The sequence below is a fragment of the Anoplopoma fimbria genome, chromosome 16 (genome assembly GCF_027596085.1).
Source record: "Anoplopoma fimbria isolate UVic2021 breed Golden Eagle Sablefish chromosome 16, Afim_UVic_2022, whole genome shotgun sequence".
Classification (NCBI taxonomy): domain Eukaryota; kingdom Metazoa; phylum Chordata; class Actinopteri; order Perciformes; family Anoplopomatidae; genus Anoplopoma; species Anoplopoma fimbria.
This window is the reverse complement of record NC_072464.1, coordinates 12,108,826-12,132,101: the sequence shown is the minus strand read 5'-3', so window position 1 is coordinate 12,132,101 and position 23,276 is coordinate 12,108,826. Positions and strand designations below refer to the sequence as shown.

General features: G+C 40.0%; 1 protein-coding gene across 2 annotated transcripts in view; it reads right to left on the bottom strand.

Annotated features, from left to right (window-relative positions):
- Positions 1-536: 536 nt before the first annotated feature.
- The window catches only part of LOC129104250 (FERM, ARHGEF and pleckstrin domain-containing protein 1), a 51,689-nt gene continuing 28,949 nt past the window's right edge, over positions 537-23,276 (bottom strand). For both annotated transcript variants that reach the window (XM_054614826.1, XM_054614827.1), the window contains 22 exons: positions 22,785-22,882; positions 21,717-21,831; positions 19,774-19,921; positions 19,480-19,575; positions 19,237-19,400; positions 19,040-19,108; positions 18,860-18,953; positions 17,700-17,913; positions 12,699-12,886; positions 12,304-12,393; positions 10,495-10,628; positions 9,396-9,477; positions 9,074-9,311; positions 8,833-8,963; positions 8,651-8,719; positions 8,126-8,215; positions 7,685-7,767; positions 6,520-6,632; positions 6,133-6,296; positions 2,773-2,880; positions 1,853-2,004; positions 537-1,749 (listed from right to left, as the gene is read on the bottom strand). In XM_054614826.1, the coding sequence (XP_054470801.1) occupies positions 1,668-1,749; positions 1,853-2,004; positions 2,773-2,880; positions 6,133-6,296; positions 6,520-6,632; positions 7,685-7,767; positions 8,126-8,215; positions 8,651-8,719; positions 8,833-8,963; positions 9,074-9,311; positions 9,396-9,477; positions 10,495-10,628; positions 12,304-12,393; positions 12,699-12,886; positions 17,700-17,913; positions 18,860-18,953; positions 19,040-19,108; positions 19,237-19,400; positions 19,480-19,575; positions 19,774-19,921; positions 21,717-21,831; positions 22,785-22,882 (2,722 nt within the window). In that variant the 3' untranslated portion in view covers positions 537-1,667. The remainder of the gene's footprint in view (positions 1,750-1,852; positions 2,005-2,772; positions 2,881-6,132; positions 6,297-6,519; positions 6,633-7,684; positions 7,768-8,125; positions 8,216-8,650; positions 8,720-8,832; positions 8,964-9,073; positions 9,312-9,395; positions 9,478-10,494; positions 10,629-12,303; positions 12,394-12,698; positions 12,887-17,699; positions 17,914-18,859; positions 18,954-19,039; positions 19,109-19,236; positions 19,401-19,479; positions 19,576-19,773; positions 19,922-21,716; positions 21,832-22,784; positions 22,883-23,276) is intronic.

Sequence of the window (23,276 nt, the reverse complement as noted above, 5' to 3'; positions counted from 1 at the left end):
TTTCTCACATTTTGTCTTCGAATAGGGGCAGAAAATGACTCTCAAAATGAAACTGAAAAAAGTGTTTACACAAGCAGTGCTGGCCACATACTGCTAATATCTATGTGATCTAGTAAGATATTGGTAAACTGATATCATTTTTTCTATCACTGTTTCTGCACAGTGGCACATGCACTGGCCTCTCTATTGTCAAACAGAGCTAAATTTAGAAGAAATTTTAAATGATATGAAATATTTTGGAAAGAGTACAGTTGCTGCGCAGAACAAAACAATGCTTTCTATTGATGTATTTACTATACATTAATGTAGAGAATGTGACATTTACATTTTACATTTACAGGCACTATGGTTCTGACTTGAATGAACTGAAAGTCTTATTCGATGACGCCATCTATAGGTCACAGCTGTAAACACACTGATAAGCTGCCCTGCTGTGCATGCACTGATATTTTCCCCTATAGAAAACATCACTCTTGACCTTGATTGAAAACACAAATAACACAAATCTAAGTTTGAATAAGCATTTATTTATTGCTTTCATTTCCAAAGAGCTCTCTGTCGTCTGAAAGAAGAAAGAAAACAGCTGCAATTGTAAGCAGATCTGAAGTTTTCCATTTCACTTGCTTCACTGCAAAACCCTGTCAAATGCATATTTCCATTCATTTAGACCCATAAAAAGATCTGGTGTCTGTATACAAGAGGCAGCCTAGTTCAGTGAGGGCAACGGCGCTTGGAACTGAAAGTTTCAATTTTTTTTTTACACATTATCTTTAAAGCTTTCAATGACACCCACCTTCATAATACCATGATTGTGAACAAGTCTCACACTTTCTCATACAGCTCAAGGGGAACTTTAGTTAATAAAAAAAAAAGTTAAACCGTCTGAGACATATTCATATAACAAAGATCAGCAAATAGAATATTTATTTTAATTGAAATGGCATTAATCTGTGATGGCAGCTACCCCTGGCCAGATTGTGATCAATCCTAGGGTCATGTCAATAATACAACAAAATATTTTTCATATTTTCATCACTTGTGTTTTTAACAAGAAAACATTGTGCTGGGCAAGGTGTGATCAGAGCATTGACAGTTAAAGGGTGGCATGTTTTAAAAATGTTTTAAATGTCATGGTTTTCATTATAAGGAGACACTCCTTATCCCCAATGTAACAAAAATGTTAAAAGTCCAGGACATTGATATAAACCAGTTTGGCACTGAAGTTGCAGGACATTTTCAAAGCAGCAGTTTTCAATAAGATGAAAAAGTAGACAAAAACCATAATGACAATGCAGTGATAGTTTAACCATCTAAGAAAGATTTCTGAATATTTATATCAACATGTTCCTGCTGTAAAAACAACCAATGACAAAATGATAAACCAGAAAGATAGGAAGTAGTTCAGACCATTAGAAAACAGTATAAAATGACATCCTTAAAAAGAGGTTTCAGAGTTGAGAGTAAAAATGCCAAAAAATGCAGTCTCTGATGCAGTCTAAACCAGCGGACATGTCACCATTAAAGCATTAAAAAGCACCAAATGTGCATGGACACATGTACAAATGTCCCAGATATGTGTAGAAAAGAAAAGCTAAGAGTCTTGGGGGGGACAGGAAGGGCTGATGCCACCTGAAGGAGACGGGTGTGTGGAAACAAGATGAGCCAACTCAGTGAGGATGGGACTCTTTGCTGTTCAGGACACGAGCGCTGCTGGAGGGGACTGTGGCACTGCGAATGACCTCCATCCACCTGCGGGGCAGAGAAAACGTTTTTATCAGCCCTCTGATCACCAGGACTCAACAAAACTAGAAAAAACATTTAGTAATTGTGCATCTGAATGATGACACTGTACCTCTCAAAAGTGTATTCGCTCTCCGATCTGAAATAGTAGACGTGGGACTTAAAATGCAGTTTGAAGACGTAGTCCTTGTGGATGTTTTCAGACTCTGAGGGGATGGTGACTGAGTAACCCAGCAGAGGAAGGCTGGCCAACGGATAATCATCCTGAGAAAAAGACATGACATTGAATTAGAATTAACATTATTTTGGTCTGTTAATAATTACACAAACTAGTTGGAATAAAATAAAAACAAATACACAGCCCATTGCTTACAACAAAATTGGTATTGGTATATTGGTAAAACCATGCAACATAGTCAGTGGTGGAAGAAGTATCCTTTACTTAGTAAAAATGAGAAAATACAAACAAAATACTAAGTAAAAGTCCTGCCTTTGAAACGATTTATATTTACAATATAACATGTGTTCTTAAACCTGGATATTTATCTAATGGCATGCTTATATTCTCATATTTCAAACTACTTCAGAATACTTTTAGGTAGTAATTAGTTTTTGACCTTATACATGATTTGTGCCGATTTAAAATCTACTTTTTCTCTGAATGTTAGAGCCTTAAATTTAAGGAGCCATTGGTTCTTGATAATTAGTTATGTTTATAACTCCTTCAGCCCTTTTTTAAATCATAAAACTGGTTTCGTATTGATTACTAGTATTATGTGATTGAAAATCAAACTTGTTGTGTGAAAATGTAAACAGCCAACAAAAAGTTTCAGAGGGAAGAGAGATAAAAAAAAACTGTATGGGAAAGCTTGTAAACCTCTATCATTGCACAACGGTTTGACATTCTACAGAGAGATGTGATGCCTTAAAGCCCAGAGGAGAGTAAACACAACAGAGGGAGGAGGGAATGTTAGTGGGAGAGGCTGAGATGTGTTCGCTGGACAAACAGAGCTGAGAGCAAATGTTCATCACCTGGTGAGACTTGTAGAAAAACAGGCTGAAGTTGGTGAAGACCACCCAGAGCTTTTGCCAGCCGTTGCTGTTCTTGAACTTCCGCAGTAAGTTTCCAGACAGCTGATTCTACAAGGAAACAAGCAGCAAGTTTAAATCCAAAAATGATATAAATTCATAATTCATACACATTATAATACCACTGATAGTCTACAGTTCAAATATTTTTGATTAAAATGTAGAAGAAGCATTAATAAAATGAAAGGATATTCTTGATTTTTCTTATTGTTAACAAACAGCCATAAAAAGCCCAAAACCAACAGTGAACTGATCCTCAAAAGCCTGATATAGCTTATTCCAATGTGCCATTTTGCTCCAATATTATTTAAAAAACTATTAAAAACAAATGCATGAGCTATACTGTAACACTGACACACACCTTCATTACAATGAACAATGTGTTGTTTATTTGGTGTCAGTTCCATATACACTGTCCTCACTAAGATACTAAATGTGTATTAAGCAGAAGAAAAAAAAAGAGTCCCTACAGTTAACTCTTGTTTAAGAAACATTTGTTAAAGACAACAAAGCTCAGATTTTTTAGGAAATCACTAATGAAACAATATATCTGTGACCTGATTTTTAAGATATCAGTAGGAATAAATGGTCTGAGAGCTACGGACAGGTTAGACAAGTTAGAAAGTCTTGAGGATGAACAGCCAGAAAAGCATGCTTTCTTTCATACTGCAAGATGAGACTAGATGCAGCAGAACATCATGGTATTTTTGGCATACTGCATTTGACATACTATGTATTGAGACATACTCAATCTTTTTTTTGGAACCCTAAATAGTATGTTAGTTTGGGTATTGGAATGCACATATTGTTGGTCTTGGTTCTCTATGACATGGACAGCCTGTTTTACCTTCTATGCTTATTTTACACCTCTGCATACAGTAAAATGTAAATCTACTTTTGTTAAGCACCTTCAATGTATTTATTATCTAATAGTATAAAAGATAAAGTAACTATAAAACAGTGACTGACAATATGCAACAATGTTGTTGTTAGATTATGTTTAATGATTATAGTTCTTCTATCCTGAGTTTTAATCTTGAATCAAGTTTCAGTACAATCAATTATGTGTCAATGATCTGTAAGACATGAGGCACCACAGCATCTTTTATTCTATTGTTTTTTTGTCACTTAAGAACTTTTCTTCCTATGTTGAAGTTCAAGTAAACACATACACGGGGCCTCTCCTGTCTGCCTGGCTCCTTTACCTCTAGACTCCTGCAGGATTCACTAAAGGAGAGGCTCTGAACACGGTACCAGCAGATAACAGACAGAGGCACTGGTCCCTGGCCACTGGGGGGCCCCACCAGGGGGGCCTTATTCCCACTGACTGGACTAGGGTCCTCTACCATGGAGGAACGCACAGACGCATGTGGAAAAGAGAGAGAGACAGAGAAAAAAAACAGACAGGGAGGGGAAGGACAGAAACACAGAGACTGAGTAGGTGAAACACAGGCATGCAGTGGCAGGGATAAACGAGGAGGCCGACGACAGTGTGTCCAGGCAAAGCTGTGAAGAGGACGTTGTTACAACTACAGAGGAAGAGCAGAACTAGATCAGCGCAAAACAGGATCCGTTCTGTTGGTGCGAGACGAGGACGTTTGGCACATCTACGTACTGCTCTCTCTCTCTATTTATAGACGATCAGACACTTCAAGTGTCAGGGGAGGAGAAAGAGGACAGAAGCACACAAGAAAAGCCACAGTTTGGGTTTAGATAAGGATGTAACGCAGGCTACTGTTAGCCAAGAGAGTGAAGAGGGAACAGTATCCTCACTGAAGATGCAAAAAGAGCAAATAAACAGCTTACAATAAACATGTATCTGATTTAAAAATAGCTCCAACAAAATGGATAAAATTCTTAATGCCTGCCATTTTCAGTTTCCAGGAGCAGATGTGTTTAAAAGGTACCATGTGAAGTTTTTGTTCATTGGTAGTGCTGTTTTGGAAAGTGGGTCTCTGTTTTGTTTGTACCATGCAAACGTATGAGGATACACATGCATATGTGTGAACATACATTTGCCCGGATTCTTATCCTGCCATAGGTGTCAGGCTATTCCACTGATTGACAGCTGGTGGCGGTAATGTGCAAAGAAACTTAGCAATGCACCAACAAAGGCTGTAAAGAGGATGAAGAAAGCTTTCTATCAAACATGGATGTAAAAATTGATTTCAAAAATATTAAAGTGGCTTATAATTTATATTTTTAGGATAACAATGTATCCAACAACTATGTGAAAACAATGTTAAAGTGGTCACCAATAGTGATGAACATACGGAGAATTATTAACTTTAAAGTGGATGACATGTCAATTTTGTGTTAACATGCAAATGTTTGCTGCCAACAAGTGGCCAAAAAGAGTAATTGCAGATTTTAAGGAACAGTGTGTAGGATTTAGGATGATTTTTTGGCATATATGGAGTACAATGTTCCGAACTATGTTTTCATTGGTGTATAATCACCTGAAACTAAGAATTATTTTAATTAGCTTGTAATGAGCCCTTTATATCTCCATACGGAGCGGGTCTTTGTCCACCATGTCTCACCGCAATGTTTCTACAGTAGCCCAGAATGGACAAACCAAACACTGGCTCTAGAGAGGGCCTTTCACATTTTTACATTACCTGAAGGCCACTGCAGATTCTCCGACATGCTTGCAAAGGGAGGGGTGAGTGGGGGGTATTCAGTTGGTTGGCAACTGCAACCTCAACACTAGATGCCACTAAATCCTACACATATTTCTTTTAAATATTGATTTAGCAAATGTTTTATGAGGAAGGACATCCGATTATTAGACCTCAAGGACACACACAATGCAGTGTGGTGAGTATGACAGATAAATTAAAAGTTATGTTCCTACTGCAAGAACCCAAAAAAATCCTCTTGCAACAAGCACAGGTTAGAAAATCTCAGTTACTGAATGGGGGAAGAAAACTGGAGAAAGTGAATGAGGTACTGCTCATCTATTATCTTTTTTTTCTCACAGATTGATTTAGAGCCAGATCACTTTTTATTATTTGTTTACTAATCTAATTTGAACCCATATCCTATTTCCGTAATGTGACTTTTTATTTAGAAAAATAACAATGAAAATAATGAGCCTTATCTGAGTTGATTAGCCCACATAAACAAGTAAGTTTTAAAGAAATTGATCTATGTCGGAGAGAAGCGCAGGAGGATACTGTTCCCACTGGGAGATAACCAAAGTGAACTAAGATACAGTGAACTCAGACACAGAGAAAGAAAAACAGTGAAGCAGGAGAGGAGAGGCAGGTCTGAGGTTGAGTGCTGAGGTTTGGCCGGTACCTCCACAGCTATGCTAAAGTCCACCATGGACACACTGGTGTTCCTGTGCCAGCACACGTGCACCATGGTGTTACCACGGTGAGCGGCGGACTTCTCCAGCGAGCTGTGCGACGCCATTATATCGTCCTCAGACTCCGCCTCCACCGTGGAGTCCTCAGGGCATTCTGGGAAAGTCAGGAGGTCGTTACTGCTAGACAATGAGTAGGGCAATGAGGGGAGAAGGGCGCTAAAGCAAAGACAATGTCAGATTATTCACAAATTAAACAGTCTTGTGTATCTGGGATTTCAGTCTGAGGTTTTTTTTACTCAAAAGGAATTTTCTAGTTTGTGTGTGACAAGTTTATTTTTATCCTTTGAATGCAACTGTATATTTATGTAGTAACTTACTGATGTCTATCAGATTGCTGGTTAGAAGGTCAGATGAAGGCCCATTGCTGGTTTTCACCATCTCTATCGCCACCTGTATGTCGTCCATCCACTTCTCCATCTCCATTAGTGAACTAGTGTGAAAAAACACAAACATGGAAAAAATGCTCACAAAGTCCCATTATTAGTCACAGCAGGAAGGCCTGCTGGTTAGAAATAGTCCCGTGAACAAGAGTGTCATAATTAAGATCCGTGTTAGTCCAGGTGTCCTGCCAAACTTTCCTTTAAAGACACTTAGACACCATCTGCTCATTCATGGAAACTGGAGCCCAAAAAGTTAGTTTGAAGGCAGGAGAGTAGTTATATTTTTCTCTTTGTCACAGCGAAAAAACTGGCAATGTTAACAATCAACAGCATAAGGCGAAAGAACAAAAAAAGAGAAAATGTGAATCGCTTTTCCGGCATTTATATATTCATATCAATCTATCATATAACAAATTATTATTAAATTGGTCATTGAGATTGAACGATAGAAATTATATAATGGATGACACTCACACTTTTTAAGATCAATACATATTGCATTTGCATCTTCACTATGTAAATTATCTAGCGCCTTATCTTTGATAAATGCCTAAATCTAGCATATTTTCAGAAGAATATTGACTATATATTAGTAAAAATATTGAATACATTTTATTTTTTAAACCCCAAAAACATGCTTTTTGTTTTGTTTTTCTGTAATAAAAATGATGATAACAAAACTTATATATCATGAGTTGTTAAAGTTGGAAACAGCAACGCTGCATATGTGAAAAATAAAGAATGAAAATGTGCAGATAAGCTTAATTGCTGTGAGCTCAGGGTACCCACATTGAAGCGACCTTGATGAGCAGATTTGGTCCGACGGACCAAAACACTTTATTTACAGAGATTTTCAGGAAGGGACATTAAACTGAAACTGTAAAGTGAGGGTTATAAATAAAATAAAAGGTATAAATTACGCAGTTGCTGATAATGAGTCCATCATTATTTATGAGAGCTCAAGTGCAGCTTTGAGAGTTTATGTAACGTATCTCAAATCTCTCTACACCAAAATCCCGACACTCTAGAAGAAGACAGGCCACACTTCACTTCGGTTTAATTTGAGGTCCAGGTACTGTGGGCTTACGACAGCTGTTCTTACCTTGCTGCCACCACCACCGACTGCTGCTGTCCAACCAATGTGAAGGCGTGAGGCACACCCCACTCATCTTCACTCTCTCTGATCTGGAAGAAGAAACACAGTAAAAACATTAGAGAGCAGCAGAATCTAGGACAGTGAGGACCAAAATAGACAGAGAGGGAGAGACGAAGGGAGGGATGTCGAAAAGGAAGTGAGAGAGAAGGATGTGTAGTTGTCCTGATGGTTGTGTCTGTGTGTGTATGTGTGTGTGTGTGTGTGTGTGTGTGTGTGTGTGTGTGTGTGTGTGTGTGTGTGTGTGTGTGTGTGTGTGTGTGTGGGTGTTGGGGAAGACGATCGAAAGAGCTGCAGTTCAGCTGTTTGAGGCGGCTTATCTTCAGTAATGACAAACTGGTGACAGCCGTTTGACGCACTTTGTGTTCAATTGAGAGAAACAGCACTTACTGTCATGCCGTTGAGCGGCAGCTGGCCGTGCACTTTGAACTGATTGGACGCCATCATCCCTCGACTCGTGTACAAAATGACGTCGTTGAACTATGTAGAGAGGCAGGGAGGGAGAAAGTGGAAAAAGTAAACTAACTCTCTTGCACACTAAATACCATTGAGTCTGTTCTTTGTTTAAAATTACTAAACTGAATGTGTATCATTCAATATAAAACCCGAAGGAAGTGCAAACAACTTGTCATAACAACCACAAAGAAAGGACTGAATATAAATTGTTCTACAGCCCAGGGCTCCACTGCACATGCACACTTCTACATTTTTCTTTGCTTATTAAACTTATATTTTCTACAAAATCAAACACACGTGTAGAACACTGTCTTTCTAAGGTTTTTTCAGCAACATGTGGTACATCTGAGTGATGTATAGCTGGAAAGGATGAAAGCATGATTATTTTTCCACTGAGATCACCCGCCTGAATAATTCGATTAGTGATATGACCTGATCGAACAAGAAAGTGGGTGTTACCAGGAAAAACATTCGTTGCTGTAGGCCTTTTCCAGACAGTTTGCTGAGGCAGCCTAACCTGATGAACTCCTGAGAAAGAGGACACAAAAAAAGGCATGCATATATTATCAGACACACTATACATAGTGTTTGTAGAGAATTTAAAAGCTTTGCCAGTCCATTCTCTCAAGCTTTAAACTCACCCGACCAGGAACAACAAGACTGTCGACGCCGATCAAATCCTTCTTCAGCTCCAGAAGCTTCTGGAAGTTCTCCATCTTGATAAGGCTTCCCTGGAGCTGCTCCACCACCTCAGTCACATCTGCCAGAGCAGCTGCAGACCGAACAAGGGAAAGAGATAATTGGAGATAGACTGGTGAGATTATTCTACAGCACCAGAAGACTCGAAATGTGGCTCTTTGAACACCGGCCTGAGCGTAGTACCTCTGCAGTCCCTGAAATCCACATGAGTAGCTGGGTAATGTTTGCACAGGCGCTCCAGGATCTGCTTGTAGTGACTGAGGCGGTGCAGAGGCCGCAGAATGAAGACATTGAGGGGGACGTAGCAGACCTTCTGCAGCTCAAAGTCCCTGCAGAGACCCTCGAACCTACGGGATGCCCTGCATGCCTTCTCCAGCTCCAACAGAACTTCGGACTGTTTATGCAGGTTTGCTGTCAGGGGCTATGGATTAAGTTGGAATATGGCACACATAAATAAGTATTAATTCATTACTGTAATTCCAGATGTGCAAGAGTGGTTCCTCACCTTCAAGCCTTGAAGGTTCTTCAGCATGATGTCTCCAATGCGCTGGTTGTCTCCTTTTATGTGAGCATTGGAGCGTCCTTCCCTGAAACAGATAGAAATGAGCGAGTTGTATTTAAATCTCTAAAACATTATGGAGCCATTTGCAGACAGTGAATTACGCTCTTTGCAAAAGCACTTAAAGCTGATTGATTATTCAGACAAGCTGTAGTTTAAGTACAATTCTAATTGGAAAGGGCTCTGTAAACTCTGAGCAAAAACCCCACCAGCAGGTGTCTCCCTTGAGCATTTCTTCCTTCACAGAAAGTAATGCAGGAGTTAATGGGCTGCCATTACTGGATTCATTCAGAATATGTATTATCTAGGTACAGTATTTCAGCAGTCACTTTAGAAAAAAAATATCCACACTGTAATACACATCCTTCCTAATCTATGACAGACAGCTTTCTAATCATGCTCACAACAACAAAGGTACATCTCTAACATGATATTTGAGTATGCAAAGCTAAAGCTAAAAAAAAAGCGACACATGCATTGCTATATCATTTGCATTAACATTTGAATGTGATTCTTATCAGCAGAGTTGACTGTAACATCACTTTCAGCTTTAACTCAAAAGCTGAAAGAATTATAACAGCGTGTAGCCTAACTAGCATTTGAAATAAAACGCTTCACGTCTGCAGTTAATGACCATAAATTCTGACATGCATGCATCATGCATCACTGCCTGCATATCTGTGTGCGTGTGTGTGTGTGTGTGTGTGTGTGTGTGTGTGTGTGTGTGTGTGTGTGTGTGTGTGTGTGTGTGTGTGTGTGTGTGTGTGTGTGCATTAAATAAAGCAAAACATCATTAAGGAGATCAGACAGCAGAAACCCACAGGCAAGAAAAGGCCGGCTTAGGTGCAGCACGACTGTTGCCATGGAGATGATAGCTCCTCGGGTCATAGAGGGACTGGGTCGCCCTCTCAGACTAAATGCCAATCAATCCCATTAATATAAAAGGGAATTGTGATAAATTTGGTTACAACCAAACCACCAGCTTACTGGACATGTTCTGAACCCTACAGGGACTTTTTTTGGAAGTGAGATGAAATAGCCTTACCACAGAGCCAGCCTCTGCTCCACCTCCCTGAGAAAACCTGCATGGAACTTGTGCAGAGGCTCAAAGGTGGAGAGGATGGTGTTCTTCAGAGAGTCTGGAGTCGCCTCATCCTGTCCTACAGCGCTCTGGAAAGACTGAGATCACAAATACACACACATTCAAGCAAAAAACAAACGGGATATAAAGCAAGATACTATTTTGGTTTACATAAATGGGGAAAATATCCTCTTTAACAGCAAACAATAGATTTTGCCACTGCAAACTCCGCTTTCTGGGTCAATGTTGCATAAACTGAGGACTTTATTGCTTCAAAAGGCTCTATTTACATCCACATTGACTGGACATCCACATAAAAGGTAGTGGATTTTCCCTTTAAGGATCTGCTTTAAGAAAACGTAAAAAAAAATGTATAAGTAAAAATCTTTGAGGGAATAATTATACTTCTTGTCCCTCATTAAATAATCCAGAATACAGTATATGTATCCATGCAAAGATTTGTCATTTCAAAAGTTTACTGTTAGATACCTCACTTCACTTAAATTCTCAGTGTGTGTGCATCAGATGTTTCAAACTGCCACATCACACTTGTCAAGGTCAAACTTTTATGTGAAGTAACAATAGGCACAAAATATTTTTGAGTGGTGGTGGATCATTTTCTGGTTCAGAAAATGCAAACCATGTAACAATGCAAACTTGGATGGTATGCAAAAAAATTTAAATCGGACAAATCATGTGTGAAATTGCTCTCGATGATATCATGTAAACAAGTCCTGATTTTATGGTCTCAAGCAAAGACTCTTCAAGTTTATCATGTGTTAATGCAGATTTTTCCAGGATACCACCAAAAGACCTATATCTGGTGTTGCACTTCAGTCTTGTGACGTCCCTAAAATCATTTAATTGCTTGAAAATTAATGGAAGAATCACACAAAGACACTCTTATCACTATGGTTCCCTTAAGTCAGAGTGAAGTTAAACATTTTATGTTGTGTGTTTGGCCACAGGGGGCATGCAAATAGCTTTATTAGGCTGACGTGATGGGAAAGGAAAGTGGGTTTTAGAGAAACGCGAGTGTTTCTTGAAGGCCTTGAGAAGAAGGGCCAGCTGTTGTTCGGATGACTTCACCCCAAACAGCAGTACCAACCAGTGCATGGGAAGAGACACAGCACTCACACAGCTGTAAAAAGAGCGAGGACACAAGCCAACCCAAATATTTATGAGATGTTTGAGAGGCTTCTCTGAAAATTACATGACAGGAAAAGCTGCAGCCTTTAAAAACGCCAGTGAGAAGGTGTAATGCATTTTCTCCACTGCCGAATCAGACAACAGCAGCGCTTCAGTACGGCCTTGTGAGAACATCCTCTTCATTCGCTATTGAAGGAGCTGTATTCTGTACGTTTAATATCCTGTTTTCTGCTGCATTTCCTTTGAGATAATATCAAATGAAATGGTGTCCATGCTTGCACCAAGCTAGAGTAATTTAAAGAAAGAGACTGAAATGGGGAGTCACATGTAGAGGGAACATGCGACTGAATCCATCCATCTCTTTAAACACAAATTCAGTTTAGTATTCACAGCCTTGAGTGAGAGAGATGAATGCATTTCAAAGCGCGGGTGTGGGGATGAATAAAAAATGAAATCGCATCTGCCAAAATATCCCTGTGTCACTGGCTGTGTCTATATTTTGGCGGGCCCTCTGCAGTGAAGCAGCAAACCGGAATAATCAATGTTTTCTCCCCAGAGGACAGCGAATAAGAAAACAAAAAGTGGAGCAGCGTGTTGGGCGAATATACATTTTTTTTTTCTTACCACAGTCACCACCTCCAGGTCCTTCAGATACGTCCTTTCTGTGGTCAAAAGCTCCTTGGCGATGAAGTAGGCCCGGTCTGTTGGGAACCTCTGCAAAGACATCACAACAGAGACGAGACTGTGAGCAACAACTAATTAATTACCCAACTATGAGAAAGTCTAGCTAGTGTATTGCCCGTCTAACCTATTTCTCTGAGTAGGAAAATACTCAGCCTCAGTCTCTGCGGAAGGTTATTTAGGACAGGTAATCTAGGTCCAGTGCTATTTTGAGTATCTGACACCAGCTTTGAAGCACAAGTTTAACAAAAAAAAAACAACTTTAAAAACTCATACAACACCTAATTGAAACGATTTATTATTGCTTTTATCAACAAAACTAATATAGAATCACAAACCTTCCTTCGAACCTCGTCCTCATCGTCAGTGCGAACGCTGCCGGCGTCGTACAGCAGCGGGCTGGTGAGCGGTGAAGGTTGTCGGCCGTCAGGACTGTGACTGAACAGCTCCAGTGACTTCTGACCATTGACCATGCCATGGGAGTGACCGGGGGACGCAGACAGGTGAGGGCTGTTGGGCAACACTCCTGCATGGGATCAGCAGCCAAAGTGAGAAGAGAAAATACAAGAGTTAACTTAGAGAATTAATATGAAGTCAGTGACATAAGAAAACTGAAAAGTACATGATTTGTTGTTAAAAATGTAATCGCCACTATTGTAAAAAATCAAATAATCATTTAAAAAGCTCAAAACTTTCTCTGTTTAAAACCTCTAAAATCAGAGATGTTGCCTATTTCTCTTATATATAAACATGTAAATTAATATCTTTGGTTTTTGGCTCATTGGTTGGACAAAAGAGAAGTCACCTGGGACTTTTTACATTATTTTTGTACATTTTGTAGACAAAACATTAACAGATTAATTGAGAAATTAATCAGCAGATTAATTGATAACGAAAACTGTTAGTTGCAGGAACACAGAAAACTCAAATTCCACAGACACTAGGGTGACACTTTCCAGCATTCAATACAAAATCCAACATGGCAAACATAGCCCCTTGTGAGACTAATCTGAAGTATTAACAAAAACAGTTAGACCCAGGTTCAGAGTGTTCCTCTGCGACACAAGAAAAGCTCTGCCTGTAGGATTGAGATATCAGCCATGACTCATTCTACAGTCCAGACGTCTCTGGCAGTCTTCCCGCAACGCCAATCAATACGCGAGCTGAGACACATACCAAAAGATGATGAAGAGGAATAGCCTACTTAGTGTCATCTATACTGAGCTTACTTACTATGTTTTAGCTGCAACTTGCCCACCTCTCTCTGCTGTCCTCTGGTGTCCCGGCACAAACACAACAGTAGATACATGAACACAAACCAACCTCAACGCACCAGCACAACTCTTGAGAGGATTTACTATGAGCCTAATGGAGGGAAGGGTTGGAAACCACATCGTTCACAGATATCCGCCAACACTACAAAACTACAGGAAGAGTGAAGAGGAAATCTACAATGAGCACCAGACAGCATCTAACTGGGGTCTCAAAAAGAAGATTTCGGAAAAACCTCACGTCATAAAGGTCATTTTTATTGACTCTATAAAGAAAATATATATACATTGTTAAATGAATATAAGTCATGAGAGAAGCAGCAAAAAAAGGTCAAAGCCAGCTGACACTGTTAGTGAGGGAATGAGAGGCTGAAGGGAAAGTGTAGTTAAAGAAGTGGGAAATCATGCAGTCCTCAACACCTTACCTAACATTATATATAAAACAGATCTTTATGAATGTTAAAAATAAACAGCCTTGTGACACTTTTATGTTTTTTGTTATTGCTGTACTGAAAAAGTCAGTTGGTAATGAGAAAATATGTGCATTATTCGATTTACTTAAAATAGTGAAACGGTGAGCTGTAAAAATACTGTATGTTAATAAGCCGTTTTAAAATTCAGTAGCAAATCATACTGCATGATTTCCTAGTCATAACATCTGCTCTAACATCACATTCTCCAGTCTGTTAAACTAAATTGTGAAATAACAGTGAAGTGACTGAGAGCACTACCAGTATATTACAAGACATTCAGTACATGCAGAGAGCAGACAGAGTAAAACACCCTGAAGAACACCAGTGGTTGAAAATCATACACGTCTCACCCACAGACCTGGGACTTTGAGCCGAACTAAAACGTCTGATGGTTTGGACCAAATTCACGTACTGGTATTTTGGATCTACTTTGTTTTTGTGTGGCAGAATATCATTCCAGGTGAGCGGGAGAGCTTTGTGCACCAGAGAGGGTTTCCTCACACTGCAGTGATCCAGTTACTCCCACAAATAAGAATATGTTCTATTTCATAGTGCTGTAGTAATCTGTCATGCAACTTGGAAAGTTTTACTATAAATAATGTAAATAAGCAGCAGGCAAATTTTAAATTTCTACATGAACATGACAGCGAACCACAGGGAGAAAGAGAGGGGTACTGTAGAGCATGGTCTAGTCCTGCTCTACATGAAAAGTGTCTAACTTCTGTTATTATTTGACGCTGCATAAATAAATTGTATTAGGTACGACCTTTGAAAGAGGCTACTTGGGGGCCTACTGGAGTCTTAATGTTGTCATGTCCATGTTAAATAACAGAAGAACTGGGAATAAGCAATTGATAATGTTGAAATATAAAACAATTTGGAAATCCAAAACACATCTGTGATTTAAATGGCTAATCAAGAAAAGAGATGGATCCAGATCAAAATAAAACAACAAAATCTCATTATCCTGCTTGACATCAATGCTAAAAATGTCTGGGAGCACAAAAGCAAAAGCAGTCGACAATGATGGATAAGCCAAGAGACTGGATGCTTTGAGGTGTTGCCCTTAAACTGTCTTTCACACATACAAGATTACTTAAACCTGCTTCTCTATTCCTTTATTTTCCACAGATGCTGTCATCCTCAACCTGACGTTCTATCTGCTTTGGAATAAATATCCATGAGCTGAATCACTGCAGAGAAGGCAACCCAGATTCTGGGAATCTTGCCTCTTTACCCCACACAGACTGTAGTGAGTGACAAAACAGGTTCAAAAGCAGCTGGGGAAAAAAACAACACAGAAAAGATATGACAGTTTCATGCTGACAGACAAGTTATTACATTGGACAAAGACATAAAAGAAAGAACAGAAATGTGACATAAAGATCATCAACAACACAAATACACATGCAGGCAGAAGTGCAAAAAGAAAATCTGGAAAAGTGGTCAATAAATAAAAGTGCAGTGCCATTTTGTTAAGGAAGACTCAATTTTGTCGACACTACAGCTGAGCTTGATACCAAATTACAGAACGAGAGACACTCAAGCATGACTCAAGTGGAGAGTGGGATGTCAATAGTGAGCATAAGATAAAAAAGTGTTGTGGAGTGGCTAAAATACGTCTGCAACAGACTTAAACCAAGCCAATGCTGCTCTTTCTAACACAATAAGAATGATATTCAAAGGAGCTTATTATTATGATTATGATTATTATTAATCCTGTTGCATTTACTGCCACTTCCTACCAGCTATGTGAATACAACATGACGTTTCTGTATCAAGTTTGTAAAGAGCAGAAGGATGTCTAAACAAAAACAATATTGAATCAATCAGGTGTTCATAATAGTATTTGAAGCATATCAATTAGTTTTAACTCCAACACCAGACTTCAGACAGAATTTGCTACTTTCACAACACTTCCAAGCCAGATGTAGCATCAAGAGTACCAATAAATGTCTACAAAGTAATTTGTAGACATTTATTGGGAGGACCTGTGGATGTTCCACAATAATGAGTACAAGGGGTAAAATGTAGAAAACTGTGCAGCATTTTACCAACTTAATCAATCACAACCACAGTAATTAAATGATACGGGAAGTCATAAGGCATCTGAGACGTAGAAACTGAACGACTTACACAGTGGTATACTTTGTTCTAAAAGTAAAATGAATGTTCAGAATGTGAGAAAAAGTGCAACTGTAACAATAAATAGTGCTTTGATCTCTCTCAAGTTAAAAAAGGACAAGAACTGAGCCACTAATTCCCTGACGTCTCTGCAGTTTTTAGTAGCTGTTCAAACCCTAACGTGGCACTTGTGTATTTCTGAAGGGACTTCTTAGTACAATCAAAGAACTGGGAGGAGGCTGATAGATAAACATCCTCCATGTAACAAACAAGAAAACCCTGAACATGTTCCTTCCTTCTTGAAAACTCACAAAGAAAAAGAGTCTGGGCTCAAAAAGTGCTACTAGTAGGTATTGCTGTGTTTAAGAAGACTGTGAACATGGAGTGTGGAGATTTGAGTCGTCTTCTGAAAGAAATAATGTGTCACCCACTGAACCCTGCTTTTCTTTCATCATCTGGACCCAAACTAAACCCTTTAAACTCTCCAATGGAGATGGTTTGAAGCTGTCTGTGCACTAGCAGTTGAAAACCTGTCCACCCTCCTCATCACTGAAGGTGACATGGTATCCGTCCTCATCTGCCTCCTCGTCTAGCTGGAGGCTGCCAAAGGAAAACTTGTTCCTGGGTATAGTGGAAGTGGAGTTCGCCTCCACTGGATTACCAACCATCACAGGGCTGCTGTTATTCTCCATCTCAGACTCACTGGACTCTGAACCACTGGTGGTAGAGCAGTCATTCATGTGAACAGGGCCCACATGTGTGACACCAGCCTGCCCTAAGCGTTTCAGACCTTGACTGGGCCTGGACCGGCCCGCTACTGACAGGCCATTGGCCACCATGCGCCGCTCAAGAGCAGCCATACGTTCAACCCGAGACAGCACAGGAGTTGATTCTGGCCCTGGCGAGGACGGCCCCTGGTATGGGTCTGTCTCAGGATTGTGACGCACTTTGTGGAGCTTTTGTGAGCGAGGAGAGCGGCTTGGGACTGAGGAGTACCTGCTGTCCTCGCAGTCAGGTGGAGCGGAGCTGAAGCCGTTGTGCTCGGCGTAACTGCGGGAGCTTGGTTGGTGATTGTCCATGGCAGGACTGGTGGCCCCACTCCTTGAACCCATATGCGGGGCTGTGAGAAGGCTGCTGCTATGTGTCTCTCTATAGTGGGAACTGAGGTTCACCACAGCACTCTGGACAAGAGTCTGGTCAAACTTTTGGTATGACTGCCTGAGAGACTCGTCCAACCCGAGGCTCGTGTTGAGCGATTGCTTAGAGGAGGAGGGGGACTCCCTGTACTTCGCCCTACCAAGAAACTGATCCTGCAGAGGCCCGTTTATGTTCCTGGAGCCAGACCCACAGTGGAGCATGGGCTGCTCCCTATGATTCAACCTTATAGCCTGGTTATATTCACTACCTACATTACTACATTCAGTGAAGGGGGTGGAAGAGCGGCTGCCTTTAGCAAGTTGAGATGCTGGACCTGTACTCAGATGTTCTGGGTGGGTCTGCCGTGTTGAGCCTCTTGTCTCCTCGGTCCTGGACACAGACCCCGTTCTGTCCTCATGGCCGTTTCTCTGGTGAGACGGGCTGGCCCTGGTTGTCCTCGAGGCAGAGGGGTCTTCGGCACTCACCAACACCGACTCCTTCCAATGGCGCCGAGAAGGAGAGTCTACTCTGTCTGCGGGAGCGCCACTCTGACAGAAAGAGACAAAGAAAGACTATTAAAACTTTTTACGACTATAATTTATGTTTGATTTGGTTGTTAATACTGCTGGTGTTTTTAATGAATTCTGTCTGACTTGAAGGTAGCCTGTAGAGCTTTTGAACGCCTCCTGTAGGGCCATGTGGCCTTACATATGTGCATTGGGGAGCAGAATACACATTCCTGCTGACAGTTTTGCTGATCGACAGTTCGTGGGGGTAATGTGCCAATAAATGTAGAAATACTCTAGTAAACGACAGGAACAAAAAGAAGATCCCTAGCAGATGTGTTTGTAAAGGTTAGAGTTTTTCCTTTTCTGATGTTAGGGTCCAAGGACAGATGATGTCTTATGCTGTACAGATAGTAATGCCCTCTGAGGAAATATTGGGCTATAGGGCTATAAAAATACAATTTAATGGAAAATTGAATTGAATTGTAAATCTGTCTAGGGTACTGAACCTTTTGGGTTTGCAGTGACCAGAGGTGTGACTAAAACAGGAGGTTTAGCACCCGTTTGTGCGCCTTGGCAGGCTCAGGCACTGTCCTGCAGTGTTTGTCAATCCAAATTTATTCCATCTCATTCACAAGGGTCTCCTAGTTTGTGTACTATTCCCTGCTAGACACTTGAAACAATGGGCAAAAGTAAAAATAAATATAGAAAGGACATTTTCAATAGTACAGTTTGCATCCTGTACAGAAAATATTATGTACAGGATGCAATATAAAATATGACCAGTGTAATGTATTGAACAATATTAAAAAAAAAGAAGATATTTTTTAATTCATAGTAACGTTTGTAAAAAAAAAAAACAAGGTACCATTGAGGCTTTTTGTTGTGTGAATGGAAGCACAATATAATGACCATCAGGAGATCCTCCTAGTGACAAACTGCTGGTGATAATTGCTGTGAATGCACTAAAAAACACTGAGTCACTCACTTCCATTGGCACTTCATGGTGGCGTGGAGAAGGCAAAGGCGACAGGCGAATATTCTGTTGGACCCGACTGTTGTGTTGGACCCGACTGTGTTTTCTGGCAGACAGGATGTTGAAGGTCAGTGTTATACACTCTGAGCGACCTAGTCTACACCAAATGTGTCAAAAATGTCACAGCTTTACCTTTCAAACGGGATCTTTTTAAACTCAGACTCCCTCACATAATCCATCACCTGCTTCTGTGTGCGACCGCTGTAGAGACAAGTAGAGGAGAGATGATCATTCTTGTAGAGCTGTAGTAGACTGTTAAGTGATGGGGAGATGGCATTGTGTGGCTGCAGTCTTGAGATTCAGAGAGCATCTTTATGATGCAAACTCACCTGAATCTGAAGGAGGAGCCTCGTGTGAAGAGCACCGGTTTGGGTTTGGGCTTAGGTTCCTCAAAGAGGCGGAAGAAGGCGTGGTATTCGACACAGATCTTCCAGAAGACTTTACAACAATCCCTGCTGCCCATCATAAACTCCAGAGTGTCCTGATATGAACTCTGGCGTACGCATAAAAAACACAACTTACACCACCGAACACTGATGGATTTTGTATATTACACAGTGCGATTCACTCACATTTAGATCTGGCCTCAGCTTGATGAGGAAACGTTTCCTTTTGAAGCTCAGTTTACGCACTTTAGACCAGTTGAAGGCGTTAATCTTTGTGTGCCCCTGCAGTGATGAAAAATAACCTTTATATCTCAAGCTTTAAAAAATACATAACATTTTTACCACTGAACATATCTACTGACGTGAACTTAAAGCACAAATGACCCACAAGTTTTCATCACATCTGTACCACGCAGACGACTTATTACACCAACTATCATTACCACACCATGTGCTGAACTAAAAACTTGTGTGACTGACCTGAATGACCAGGACACCAGTGTGTGCCACCGCCAGGCTCAGCCTCGTGCCCTCACGATCCTTAGCAGGGTGGAGGCGTATCCCATACATCTCCAACCTGCGCGCCACTTCTAGTAACTGATAGTCTGATTCTGCTGGTGTTTGACCTCTAGCAACACAAAACACAACAGTTACAAGTTAAAGAATAAGGCTATCGATATTTTATATTTTCCTTATTGTCAACTAATCCCATGAAAAGATAAAAAAAATAGACAAACAATGCATTCAACTAACAAGAGTTTTTGTGTAGCCTGAGTCTGACAAAAAAATATCCATTTCTGTTATATATCCTCACTGTTGTTCAAAAACTTTTAAAAATAGACAAAAAAGCCACACTAAGCCACTGCTGCACATGTGTCCCCATTACCATGAATTTGGGCACTGTAGTTTATTAGAGTTAATTCTATACACACCATCCTGCAGCTGTGAATTCCTTCTTGAGCACCACATGTGTATCAATCCACAGCTGAAAAAAGTCCTCAACAAATGCACAATTTATTAAGTTTCTGACAGATTTGCAATAAACTACAGTGCCCAGCAGTTTTCACTAAGCTTTCCTAAAAAAACTAACATTGTAGCAGTAACTGGGAACTGAGACCCATACAGGAAGTATTGAGTGTTGAATGGTTTTGGTCTTTTTGAATGAGATTTGTTGTAGAAATATACATAAGTATATGAATGTAAGAAATATATAGAATAAAACAGAATAACAGTTAACTTATCCATCAATCTACACATTGTTTTTTTTTACAAAAGTATGTATTTTGAAGAGGGACTATAGCAGTGAGGATGACACAGCTAAATTAAAAGAACTAATCTTATTTCCAGGTTTTAACACAAAGACTTAACAAGTGCACACTGTGGCATGCTTTAACCTTTCAGCAAATTTTTGGACAAATAAATTAAATCCTAGCTGTGTGTCTCACTAATTGAGGTGAAAAGACCAAGTCTGAGTGGATCCAGGTTTCTAGTGTTTATCTGAGTTTTTGGAGCAGTGGTGGAAGGTTGGGGGAAGGGTTGCCAATAATAACAAACTTTTCTAATTCTCATCAGTGCCTAATCCTTCCTGTTTCCTGTGTGTGGTACTTAATAAGAGATTTAACTCTTCATAGCACCCAGCCAATAGACCTGCAGTTAAAGTTATCTACTGGAAAAAGCCTTGGTTGGAAAAAGGGCAAGTAAAAGAGAGCAGTCAAAGTCTAATGAAGCTCCTTTCGTGTAGCAGCCGCCCGCTGTGTGTCCACCTCTGGCATGGCCCAATGTAACGTAGAGGTGAGACAAGGGTTGGCAAAGCTTGGATTCAAATATGTGCACTGATGAGGACGTTTTGAGTGAGGATGGTGGGAGGAGAATTGGAAAGCTTCCAATACTATACTCCCAGTAGCATACCACTCTTAAACTCAAGGCTGATATTTCACCTCAGACAAACTTCTGCATCAGACAATGAGAATAGACTCATGAGAATCTGTGTTTTTAACCTACTAACCCAGCTCACAAAAGCTGTGTGACTCATTTGTCAGGTTGTGAAGGAAGATATCAGCGCTTTTTCGGCAGCAATGCAGCTTTTTATTAACTTACAATAAAATAAATAAATAACTTACAATGGCTAGCTTTGCTAAGTTGATCTATGATAAAGAACTACACATAGCACTTTTGAGAAAGAACCCATTCATTCGATGGCGGATTTCCTGAACATGTTACCTGTATAAAAAAACTTCCTCGTGAGACACACATAAATTCTGAATCAACTGATCCTGTTCATGAGTGAAGGGAATAATTGTTTTGCAGCCATTTGTTTCAGTGATGTTGGGAACAGAGCTAAAAAGAAACTATGAGTGGATCAAAGAAATGCCTTATTTAAAGATGTGTGAACACCTCACAGTGCTCCAGTTGCACAAACTCACATATTCTTTGAGTGAAACTCCATGATCTTGTCAATCAGGGGCATTTGATCTGGCATGTAGTTGTTGTTGAGGAGGTGCGACCGGCACTGGCTCTCCTCAAAGTCCCCAATCTCAGCTGGAAAGTGAGGAGAAAAAAACGAAACATTTTATTTTATTGTAGAAATACATGCTCCAAAATAATGATATGTGCTAAATTAAAGTAAAAAAACATTAAAGGAGACATATCATGCCCATTTTCAGGTTCATACATATTTATGGTTTCAAGTAGAACACATTTACAAGCTTTAGTGTTCAAAAACACATCATTTTCTTAAATTGTCTGCCTCCATATAATTGTATTCACCACTCCAAAAAAAGCCCAGTCTTCACTGATAAATATGGCGCACCTTTGCAAAGGTAATGGGGTTCTCAAGCCGCGGGCAGTATATACTAATGAGCCTGCGAGTGACATATGAAGGGGAGCCACATCTGAATGGCTTGTTCATTTACATTTTTTCTGATCTAGGCAGCCCACAAAAAAACTGACCGGGTTGTTTTATTTCACAGTTTGTTGTTTGGTAGGCACTGCAGATACCCAAATGAAAAGTTTTTCATGATACGTTCCTTTCAAAGGCCACCAAAATAGATGAAATGCTAAGATTCAGCAAGTCTCTGAACTCTACTGAGATGAAGACCTTTACACTGAAAGACACTTCCTTGTGTAATAGTCTTGTGATAAAAAATGTACTCTTTTGTTTAAAGTCTACTTTAGATATACAGTAGACACAAGCATCATGCAAGTTGTCTTTGATTTATTTCGGGGATCAGATTGTGGCTCAGAAATGTAGAGCTATGAAAATGCTCAGTTTTTCTACCATGTCTGAGGTTGTTCTGTAGCAGTTCTGCAAGATTATTAAAGGTATCAAAGCAACACACAGATAATCAATTTGCAATGGTGCACAGTTTGTTATATGACCATGTTTGATGATAAGCTCTGGGTGGGGAAAAAAGCACAGTGCGTCTTCAAAGACAGTTATCTGATCAGTCGACTCTTGAAGCTAAATGAGGAAGCAGCCATGAGGAACTTACACTGGATAATATGGGAGACCATCAGTGCGGCACTGGTGTCATTGCAGGTCAGACGTCCACAGGAAACATCCTGTTTGATCTGGAGGGCAAACAGGTACCTGGACACAAACACAAACAGTTTTCACAGATTCAATAGTGTTGATGCGGTGGTGGATTCCAGCACTGGAGCAAGATCAAATGAAAGTCAATTGGGAACACTGTGTACTGCTGAATTCTAACAGGACATCCAAGGGAGTTGCTGTAACTGAATTACATTTCTGATTCAATATAATCTACAATGGTTCCTATAAATCCACACAAGACCTCTAAAAGAAGTCAGGTGCACATTTCAGAATCAGTAATTAATAAGTTGAGTGAAGTCTAGATTTACTGACTCTTGTGTTACAGTGCTGCTTCTCTTGGATGCAAGCCAGAACAAGAACCAATATAGTCTCAATAAAAAGTATATCAATGAGGTTAAAGAATAAGTAATTATAATTAAGTAGTCGTTGA